This window comes from Colias eurytheme, chromosome 4, assembly GCF_061535395.1.
Source record: "Colias eurytheme isolate Ceu_HAF_F1 chromosome 4, ilColEury1 Martin Lab GWU primary, whole genome shotgun sequence".
Classification (NCBI taxonomy): domain Eukaryota; kingdom Metazoa; phylum Arthropoda; class Insecta; order Lepidoptera; family Pieridae; genus Colias; species Colias eurytheme.
The window spans coordinates 2,950,480-2,962,115 of record NC_142983.1 but is presented as its reverse complement, the minus strand read 5'-3'; the positions used below and the strand labels follow the sequence as shown (position 1 = coordinate 2,962,115).

The window sequence follows — 11,636 nt, the reverse complement described above, 5'->3', positions numbered from 1 at the left end:
CAATAGTCTCAAACTCGTACGCAAATAGTACATTTTTAAATGTCTATTCTGTTCCTTAAAACTTAAAAAGATAAATAATATTTTATTGCAATGGTTTTAATTATTGAAACTCAAAAATAAAACAAAATCGTAATTATTTATTTCAACCAAATGCTCGAAATGTCTACCACCAACATAAATACACGCCCTACATCGTTTTAAAAATGATCGGGAGATATGGCGGGCAAATCTTCTATTGTTTATTGATTCCGCGGCCTCTGTAATCCTCGCCCTCAAGTCAGCCAAGTCCCTGATGGGTTTTCCGTAAACTTTTTCTTTTATAGCACCCCAGTAAAAAAAGTCTAACGGGTTTAAATCCGGTGAACGAGCTGGCCACGCTATAGCACCGGCCCTTCCCATCCACCTACCAGGGTATTCTTCATCTAGGAAATCCCGTACAGGACGTGCATAATGTGCTGGGCACCCATCATGCAGGAACCACATATTCCTCATTGTTTCTAGCGGCACATCTTCCAATAGATTTGGTAATTCGTTTTGTAAGAAGTGTAAGTACGCCTCTCCAGTCAGTGCCTCAGGTAGCTCAAAGGGTCCTATTATTAATTTACCATTTAGTATTCCGGTCCACATGTTCACTTTAAAACGATAGTGGGACCGATCTTCTCTAAGTAGGTGGGGATTTTCTACGTGCCACTCGTGCAAATTGTGTAGGTTTATGTATCCGTCCTTTTTAAAAGTAGACTCGTCGGACCACAGTATTTTATAAAAAAATTGAGGGTCCTCCCAATGCATGTGCAACATCCTACGACAAAATGCAAGTCTCGCAGGATAATCGCGTGGTAACAGACCCAACGTGAACCACCAAACGTGTTTAGTTTGGTTACATTGTTATTGGTATGTTTTGTTCTGCTGGGGTATTGTTCCCGAAAATTATCTTTACATATCCTAATAAGAATTTTTCAAGTAAGTGTTATACCATTTTGGAATTGCAATAAAATTACCTATCTTTTTAAGTTACTCGCCGGAGTGGCATAGTACTTTTTTTTTTCAGTACACTTAGAGGAAGTTGAGTGAAATCGTAATTACTAAGTCCTTGATTGGACAAAAACTTAATTTTCTTTAAAATATTGGTTAGATATGTATCGTTTTTCTTATTTCAATTTGAAAAAGGGTTATTGACGATAGCATAACAGCAATTTTTTTTAATATACCAATAATTGTAGGTCATCCGGGGCAAAATCGCCTCACAAGATATAAAATTTTAATTTTTTTTATAAATGCCTTTTATTTTTTTAATACCCAGAGGAGAATTTTTTTTTTATTTTTCTGGTGACTCTCATGACCACCCCTATCACCCCTCTTCCTAGCTACGTAACCTTTTGGGACACCCTGTATAAATAAATATTTCAGGACAATTTTCACACACAGCACAATCTGATGCCATCTTAGATACCCCCTTTCGCTTGTATTATGGAAACCAGATGGCTGATAAACATACATATTGAATATAGATACTTAACACCCAGACAAACAGCAAACATCTATGTTCATCACACAAATATTTGCCTCGGGTGGGAATCGAACCCACTACTTCTGGCTTGGAAGGCAGGGCCACTACCAACCAAACCAACCGGTCAGTCGAATATATATATATACATGCCTATATGTATTTTAATGGTACAAAAATGCCTATAAAATGAAATTAACCTTTTTGTATCCTATCTATTACTTTTTAATTAAAGTTTTCGCAATATCATTATCATTGAATTGTTACAATTAGAGTAGGTACATATCTATGTAAATTAACTATGTTTAAATCGATATAAAAGATACGTGTCCCTTGAAATTAGATTGAATACATAATATTTTCTAGTATTTGATTTTACGCGAGTATTATTTATACATTATCATTCCAGACATTTGTCCAAAGATATAGCCACAGTATTACAATATTATTTATAGCCATCGGAGACGCAGCAAAATACTATACCGGCAACCGGGAAAATAATATAAGGATTAAATCGCGTTTAAAATCCGTTAAAAAGTCTTTAAGTTCTAGATTTTATAATAATTTACGGTTACTTCTAAAAAGTTAACTTATTAGAATATAGAAAAAAATTAATCAACACACTCGCAACCCCTGTATTGAAAGCGGCAAAACGGAATACGGTGAATTTTTATTGGGTGTTTAGTTACTAGGGTTGTTGAGGATTCCTCTTCCGCTTCCTCATAATGCGGAAGTTCCGCCATATTTTGGGTTCCTCAACCGTTACCGCATCCTCAAAAATAAAAATAAAAAATTCCTCTTCCGCTATCGCTTCATCAACATTTTGAGGAAATTCATGAGGATGCCGTATCTATGGCAACGCACTCGCAACGCGCAGCGCTATGCCATGCCGATTCGATCGGGCGGCGAATTTACAAAGCCTATACCTATGTAAGTAATTATGTATAGATACTTTTTGAGTCACGAGTCGGACTCTAATAGATGAGCTTTTGTTTATGCATATAACTCGACAAAACCTAATCTATCTAAATAAAAAAGTGACTCGACTTGATTATATTTGATATAATTTCCTATCATCCTCATCCTCATCCGCTTCCTCATCCTCATCCTCTTCCTCAAAAAAATATCCTCATCCTCATCCGCATCCCCTAAATTTGCGTTTGAAAATTCCTCTTCCTCCTCCTCTTCCTCATAATCACTTCCTCAACAACCCAAGTTACCACAGATAACTTATATTATTTTGTATAATGTACTTTAGGGAGTCCTTAGGGACAGGGGAGTCGGACAAAACTCTTTCCTGTAAGCCTTGGTATCGGTATGTGTAAAATGCACTCTACTAAAATTATTTATTAGTAACGATGACATAAGGAAACAATATGTACAATCATATTTTCAGCCCACTTAATAAAAAGTTCTCGATTTGACTGTATTTTTATCTTGGATTAACTACCTCAGAACTACACTTATTAATTATTTTATAAGATAAGCAAAAAAAATATAAAAACTTACATTGTTTTTGTGACTGCTTTTAACCATATTTATTTTCAATTGTAATGTCTCATACAAACTTTATGTAACTTTAAACTGTCCCAAACAGAGTACGTTTCAATAATGCCACAATCGTCTTTATAAATTGAATAACATACTTTATTCTTTAGGTATATAAAATTCAATTCACATACGTTAACAGAAAATGTAAACTTAACGATAAAATGTAGGTACGTAATTTTTTCAATGAAATTCAATACCATCAGAATAAACAATATTATGTGATAGGTATAATAGTTGTACTACCTATTGTAGTACATAATACATTTTCCTTTGAAAGCAGCTTGAACAAATATTCTCTATAGTTTATGATATATAACATCTATACATATCTATGTAACATTCATATTGTCGTATTTCATTTTAATATGTGAATTAAATTATAAGTTCATTCTAAAGTTTAGGCGTTCCCAAAAAGAGTTTTAATAAAAAAGCTGTATGAAGTCTTCAAATATTTTCAATTAGCTATGCAAATATAAACAATCAAATAACCGCATTGCAGTTATTCAGTTTTCGTTAAAATAAGGATTAACCAAGGTTGCCTGGAAGAGAAATGTTTTAGCGACAAAGCCGCTGTTTTGTGCATTATATGTTTGAGTCTTTGAAAGTGATTGAGGTGCAAATAAAGTGTTTTATGTGTATTAATACAATTCACATTTGGGAAAGTAATAAAAAAAACACAAAATCTGCACTGAGGACATTTATTACAATAAAATATACTAATGATATTGTGACGAACCACGCTGCTTGAACACGGAGCGCCCATAAATAATCTCGTTACAATATAAATGAGAATTTTAAAGGCACAACAATTTCTTCTTACAAATATCCTACATTTTGTACCATTTACATCAATTATATATTTTATTAATATTGAAGATACTTACGAATTTTATTGCATACATATTTTAATATGAAATGTACTTAAATCATCATTAATACTTGATAAATACCTCAAAATCGCTACAGCCGTTTACGATCAAAATAATCTTTGAATTCATAAGAAATGAAACAACATAATTCATGTAATCGGTACAAATAATTTTTTCGATATCAATCCAGTATTTACATATAACTATATCTTAACTTACCCTAATTACAACATATTATATAATATAATCGTCTAACAACATACATACAATTTGTAATTCGCTGTATACATAATAAATTATTGCTGGATATATTTAAACATGTATACAGTTTGGTGTCTCCAAACAGGCGTTTTTAAGGCTTATTTATTAAAATATTGGCATAAAATAATAATATGTCTATATTTAAATTGAGGCACGTTATTTATATTGTGTCAATATACTAAAACATTGGTCAGCATTGCCTTGTGTCCATCTTACGAAGGTAAAAAGATATGTATGAAATACTTTTTAATATTCCAGAATTCATAAAGAAAAAGAAAATGTCATAGACAATTCATAAATAATAATGAACACTCCATTCATGTATAACCTATACAATTACAAACATTATCAAAATTTATAAACTTAGAAATCGATATTAAAGTTAGTAGATTAAATAAATAAAAATATTGTCATACCCTCCCTTGTTCTATTAAATTATTTTATAAATAATTTTATTTTCAATAAGTACTATTTGTATAATTTTATACAATTAATAATTTAAGAATGATATAATTCAAGTCAAACTGCGCCATATTATTTACAAATCAAATATAATATACACAACAGAAAAAAACGAATTTGATTTTGTTTGATGACATTTGATACATTTTTACAGATAAAAATATTACTAACTACCGAACCAAAACTTTTTCCTTCAAGATCAATTCCCCAGACCAAGATTTTTGATTTCTAGATCTCCTATACATACTTCGTAAGATGAACGGACAAATATTTATGCCGACAAACTAACATCTTTCGTGAGACTTCGATCCACAATACACAAACTATGTATACGAATTTGATAGTGGCAAGTCAATGTCGATATTCGAAATTCTAGAAAATTCCACAAATATATAAATCTCCAATTTCATTGATAATACTCCATAAATACACTTCTCTTTTACATATATAGAACCAACGTATTCTAGCGCCTCTAAACTTTAAATCTTTCGCCGTTTATATATTTTTCATCATTTCATCAGTAACAATAAAAGAGATCGATATTCCTGCCACAATGAGATCAAAACATTGAATTAAATCGTCAACGTTGATTAATAAATTCTTCAAAGATGAAACAATTGATCTATACTATAACATTCACCGTATAAATATTCGCTTTAATTGCCAAAACCATTTATATAATTATTGCCAAAATTTCACATCACAAAAGGAAAGTTCTACCTATGACACAAGGACAACACGCACGAGGAAAAAGTCGTATTTAGTACAAAACAGAAATCGACATCAACTAGCCACACCAAAGGAATCAAAAGGAAATATCTCCGAAGGCAAAAAAAGAGTAATGCTGAGGTCAGTCAGAGTCGCTGCCCGTCTCCGAGAGACACAGGTCGTCGTTGAGCACGTCTGTGGGCAGCGCGGGGTTTGCGCTCACACCTGGGGATAATCGACCATGTTACAGTGGAATAGAGTTTAATTTTACTTAACACTACAGCTGATAGTTTGATATGCAAATTTGAGGCTTAGTGCGCATGCATAAAGCGCAAAATTTCCTGATAGTTAGTTCCGTTGAAATTAGATGTATGAAATTAAAATTTGATGTGTGTAAATATCTAAAACATTATCACAATGATTTATCATGTTAAATAATATGATTGCTTGTAAAAAAAATGACAATTTTTTGTAAAATCGATCCATGTGAATTTGTAAATCATTTCAAACAAATAAAGTACAAAATTGTACTACGACTTTCACAATCATAGGAATAAATTTTAATATTGGAAAGCTTTAAAAATAATAAAAAAACAAGACTAGATCAAATTTATTCAAAATGAAACCTTATATCAGGTGGATAAAGTTCAAAACCATACCGTTGGGCATCGAGTGTTGTCGTGCATCATTGTCATCGCTGTCACTTCCACTGCCGCTGTCACTGTCACTGTCACTTGACGAACTCGACGAGCTGTCATCTTGTCGCTGTTGCTGGAATTTTTGAAGTGAAAACTTCTTTAGCGGCGTTGGGTATAAAATCTTAAACTCGCGTCAGGACACGTGGCCTGATCGAATAAGCGTGAGACGGATTTTTTTTTAGCCCTTATATTCCATGCGTAAGACGGATACCATTCCAAAATATCAAACATGCTGAACGTTAATAATCAAGTTTTCACTTCTGCCGGCACTCCCGGAGTGCAACCCGTCTTTTTTTTTTATAATAGTAGGTATAGAATTTTGTAATGCCACCTGAAGGGAATGTACTAACTTAACTTACTACTGATAGAAAATTGCACTCAAAGAATGAACTTCATTATTTTTTAATAGAAAGAAAATTCATAGATTTCTGAATATTTGTTTGTCAACAATCGAACCGACTAAAATCTGTCAGAATTATGCGTATTTAAAATTGTTTCTTAATTAAACCTAACCTACAATGGATAAAATGTGAATGTGGTATTCTACAACACCTTGTATATTTTAAATAACTGTACCCTAACAGTCACATTACGCAAAAGGACTGCTCTAAATTACTAAAATTGTTCAATTTTATCATATTGTACACAATTATTGTTAGAAATACTCATTATACTTACCGTAGGAACAGGTGCGGGCGCTGGCCGCGGCGGAGCTGGTGCATGCGAACTCGGCATATGCGTATTCGGCATACTGGGCATATGCGTATTCGGCATACTGGGCATATGCGTATTCGGCATACTCGGCATATGCGTATTGGGCATACTGGGCATATGCGTATTCGGCATACTGGGCATATGCGCATTTGACATACTGGGCATATGCGTGTTCGGCATACTGGGCATATGCGCATTTGGCATATGCGAGGTGGGCACATGCGTGTTAGACGCATGCGAGTTAGTATTGGGCACGTGCGCGTTCGGCATATGCGTGTTGGACATATGTGCGTTCGGCATATGCGTGTTTGGCATATGCGGCGCATGTGATGCATGAGGTGCGTGTGCTTGGCGCTCGTTGGCCGGAGAACTCGCTGGAGCATCGTCTAAGCCAATCATTGGCAGAGATGCTAGAGTACTGTTGCCGCCGGCTGACCATCTGAATTGTTAAATGTTTTTTTAATTAATAATAAGGAAGCAAAGAGTACAAATATAATTATGATATTTTTTTGCAATAATTAATAACAATTTGAATTTATAAAATATTTATATTTTGACGAGAACTGTAAAACAGCTTTATTTGTGAAAAAAAATTATTGACATTTATATTCGCGTGAAAAAATTAAATTTAATCATCACCGAATCAAAACCTGTACACAACATAACATCAATAAATTGATAATTTATTGAGGCGTATGAAAATTATTTCATCAAGGAAAATATTACCTCTTACATTCAGTTTATTGCATTGAGTTTTTGAAATTGTACAAGGTCAATATTTTTAACTTAACTTTAAATGGAATATCAGGTTTTAATAATTTAGAAATGAATAATATTAAGATGCAATCTTTAAAAAACCTTTAAAAATTGACTTTTTTTTGTTATTTTTAATACTCACGGCGCTTGAGGTGGCGAAGTTTTTACCCTGGGCGGTGATCGAACCATGTTCTGAGTTTTCGGTGCGACTCCGTTGAACCGCTGTTGGTTGTGGTTGTTCGCCTGAGCCGCCATACTGGCTGAACCTGTGCAATATATTATTCTAGAACATTCTAGAAGTTTCGAGATCGTTGTGGAAAATGATTGAGTCTATGAGACATTTAAGTGTGTAAATAAGGGATATGAATGAATGAGGCTAGGAAGTTTTCATATAAATTAAGGATGTGAAAGTATTTTAGTTTTTCAGGCGAGTTTCTATGAAATATGGGTTAAAATTAATGCTTTATTTTGAAGTATTTTAGTTACGTAATTAGGGATTATAAAGATGATATTACTGTAGAAAAGAAAAAAAAAGATTAAAGACAAACAATACTATTTTTCCCACTAAATATTTTAATAAAATAATCACTCAAAATACGAAGATATTTTTAGACGAAATATTTCCACTGACCATCCTAGAATACAATTTGAATAATATTAAGTAATAGTACCAAAACATAAATTATATGTTATAACTTACCAGCTGCAGCATTATTAGCAGTACGTCTGTTTGTAGCGACACGAGTTCGGGACGTAGACCGTTGGGTCGTATTCGTCAGCTCACTGGTTATTGGTGTTAGTGGCCGAGGCTTTTGAGCTGATTCTTGCCTATAATATAATATATTTTATTTTCATAACTAATTTTTAACCGACTTCAAAAAAAGGAGGAGGTTCTCAATTCGACAGTATTTTTTTTTGTATATTTGATACGCGATTACTCCGGCAATTATAAACCGATTTGAATAATTCTTTTTTTATTTGGTAGGTCACACGTCAGAGGTGGTCCCATTGTCACCAGGTCAGGATCTGATGATGGGATCCCGGGGAAATCGAGGGAAACCCTCAAATTTTATAGGCATATACACTGTTTATCAGAAATTATTTAAATTTGTACATATAGGTATAGTCTTGAAGTCGGTTTTTGTTTCTTTTTCAAAAAAATTTACTTTATATTATGTTCATAAGATAATCATAATTTTAAGTTCACATCAATCATGTTGTTAGAATAATACTGATGATATTGAACTAGGTCATTAAAGCTATTGTTTGCTAAACAATAATCTTTTTTATGGTAGTAAATTGGATATGTCATAATATGATAATTAGTAACATTTTTTTCCTCTGTTAATTGAGGTTGCGAATGTCATTATCAATTTGTACTAAAGCTAATTGATAAATTATCAAGAAAGCAACTCTATGAAATATTTATGTTGTGACCTTAAACAAATTTACTGTGTCAATGGATATATTAATCATAATCAAAAACTACATTGCTGCATTTACATTGCACATAACAACTTTTTAGTCTTATAAAAATGAATCGCAAAATGTGTTGGTAAGCGCATAACTCGAGAACGGCTGAACCGATTTCGATATTTCTTTTTTTATTATATTCCTTGAAGTACGAGGATGGTTCTTATGTAGAGAAAACGTAAACATGTACCACGGGCGAAGCCGGGGCGGACCGCTAGTAACCTAATAAAAATAAGCCCAATTTGTGCAGAATAACTTCACTCATATTCACAAATTTCTATATTCCAATAAATTAAAAATTAAACCTATAATTTAATTTAAACCATACCCACCTAGTCTTTTTCACTTGTATATTACTAGAAAGTTTCTCCAATGTAATCTCTCCCGTATCTCGATCTATGATAAGCACACACTCCTTTGTGTATGGTCGCTGATTGCCTTTGAACACTGTCTGAGGGATACCAGCGCCATCTGAAAATTTTAATTTATTATTTGCATCATATAAATAATTGGTTATTAAACACTTATTTATATACAACAAAGAGATAAGTTCATATAATCATATTCCATTTTGTGTACAAAGAAAGTAGGTATCTATACTAATATTATAAAGCTGAAGAGTTTGTTTGTTTGAACACACTAATCTCTGGTCCAATTTGAAAAAATATTTCGGTGATAAATAGCCCATTTATCGAGGAAGGCTATAGGCTATATATCATCACGTTACAACCAACAGAGGAACACAGCTAGTATGGTATAAATGTTCTGTTTCGTAGCGATACCAAGTAAGTATTGTAAATTCCTTTTTTTTACGATTTACAAGGTATCAAGTTTGTAGCAAAAGTAATTCACACTGAAATAAACCACATATTTGGAGCTACCAAAGAAACTTAGACTTTTAAGGTCTCTTAAGATAAGAGTTTGCTGATGATCAATATTAAGATGGACCTTTTTTATTTAAACTTACCTAAATGTGGCACAGTGACAGTCACTTGATTGTTGGTCCCAACATCCACAGTAGCCATCTTATTCACATCCACAGATGCTGGTTTGAAGTCATCTGCAATTTTTATTTTTTAAATTATGTGATATTTTTTAATTTTTCGTGCTGTATCATATTTTATTATATTATAGATTTATAGACACAAGAACAGAGTACAAATTTTTGTCATTATTTGACTATTTGTGAGCTTGCAACATTTTTACATTTTGCTGCAGTCTTTCCAATAGTTCTTTTCACGATATTTTTACTGGGTTTAACTACATTATTTTTGTTTTGATTTTGTATTTCTGCAAAATCTATATTCCAGTAATATGCAAGGATGTTATATTAAATTCTATTCTGTACAAATTGAGAAAAGAAATAGAGGTTAGGTTTGTAGGTCATATTTTTAGGTCATAAAAAGGGTGATGCCAGTTACACAAGAGATATTTTATTCAAAATTATGAAGATATTTTATGATTTATTTATAGGCCATATTAATGAGTGTAAATCATAAATGAGTTATTAATTTATACATGTTTAGTCATTTATGTTGTAACTGAATTCATTTTTAGAAGCCGATGATTATGCAGTAACTTTATAAAAATAACTAAATTTATTCAAGCTTTTTATGCAATATCTATCCTCGTTTTTATGTTACAATATCACCTCTTTTCCACTTGGTTTACACAAATTGTATAGAATAAGGAAAAGTATGAACTGAAAAGAAGTGTTATGTAAAAGCCAAAAGGCATTTTACACAGGTACTTACATTTGATTGTGTGATATTGGGATGCCTTGTTGTTTGTGAAGCTTGATCCCAATTTTAACTCCCTCACCTCATAGTTTAAACTATGCTTATCAGCCATTTTTCTGCCATAAGTTTAAACTCCCTGTAAATGAACAAAAAACATCAATCTTCTACTCTGCTTCATATAATTATCATAATTGGTGAGAAAAATTATGTTAACATGAACTAGGCTAACAGTTTCACAAATAGTTCTCGATTTTTCTTCCAAAGCAAGTATTAATAATATGAAAATGACACAAAAACCAGGCGAAAGTTCTTTACAGAGGTTATATATTTTTTTCTATTTTTCTTCTGATTAGAATGTTACGCGTACACATTACATTCACGCAAATACAGGTGACAACTTCGAGACACCTATGTATATTGTAATCATCATAATTTTTAAGATTTAATTGTATATACATCCGGTGTACTATATAATCTCTCGAAACATACAAAAATTATTAAATATATAAGAATTAAAATGAGTTCAAATACACAAAATATGGCAAACCATTCCATTTATATTCTTTACACAATTTTTACCTTTTGATCACGAATCAAACACGTAGTTTAATAATCAATGTAGGATATCATAATCGGGTTAATTTTAGAAGAGCCAAACTAAGTAATAATAATATGTAAGGAGTAAAAATACTATTGAACAGACCAAAAAATTAGACAGTGACTACTCTACTCTTTCGACCTAATTCCATTGTCGAAGAACACGACGGTTGACAGCTAAACGGATGACTGTGACATATGCGTTTAAGAATCACTGAAACATCTCATTTTTTAACTTTCAATCAATCAACATCTCATTTTTATGTACATGTATATGATTTACAAAAATGGTATGCATCTGTGT

General features: G+C 32.3%; 1 protein-coding gene across 1 annotated transcript; it reads right to left on the bottom strand.

Moving 5' to 3' along the window:
- Positions 1-3,737: 3,737 nt before the first annotated feature.
- Positions 3,738-11,499, bottom strand: LOC149908808 (uncharacterized). The gene is made up of 9 exons (XM_090120376.1): positions 11,315-11,499; positions 10,751-10,871; positions 9,964-10,056; positions 9,329-9,467; positions 8,224-8,351; positions 7,666-7,789; positions 6,732-7,206; positions 6,015-6,126; positions 3,738-5,580 (listed from the first exon to the last, which is right to left on the bottom strand). The coding sequence occupies exons 2-9, from the start codon at positions 10,845-10,847 to the stop codon at positions 5,498-5,500; spliced, it is 1,251 nt and encodes a 416-aa protein (XP_089976502.1). The 5' UTR covers positions 10,848-10,871; positions 11,315-11,499; the 3' UTR covers positions 3,738-5,497.
- Positions 11,500-11,636: the final 137 nt, after the last annotated feature.

Excerpts from the sequence above, each read along its gene's own strand:
- LOC149908808 (XM_090120376.1), bottom strand. The coding sequence starts at position 10,847 with ATGGCTGATAAGCATAGTTTAAACTATGAGGTGAGGGAGTTAAAATTG. Across the intron at positions 7,207-7,665 it reads ACTTCGCCACCTCAAGCGCC|ATGGTCAGCCGGCGGCAACA; the intron begins GTGAGTATTAAA and ends TTAACAATTCAG. Across the intron at positions 6,127-6,731 it reads CGCCCGCACCTGTTCCTACG|CAACAGCGACAAGATGACAG; the intron begins GTAAGTATAATG and ends CAAAAATTCCAG.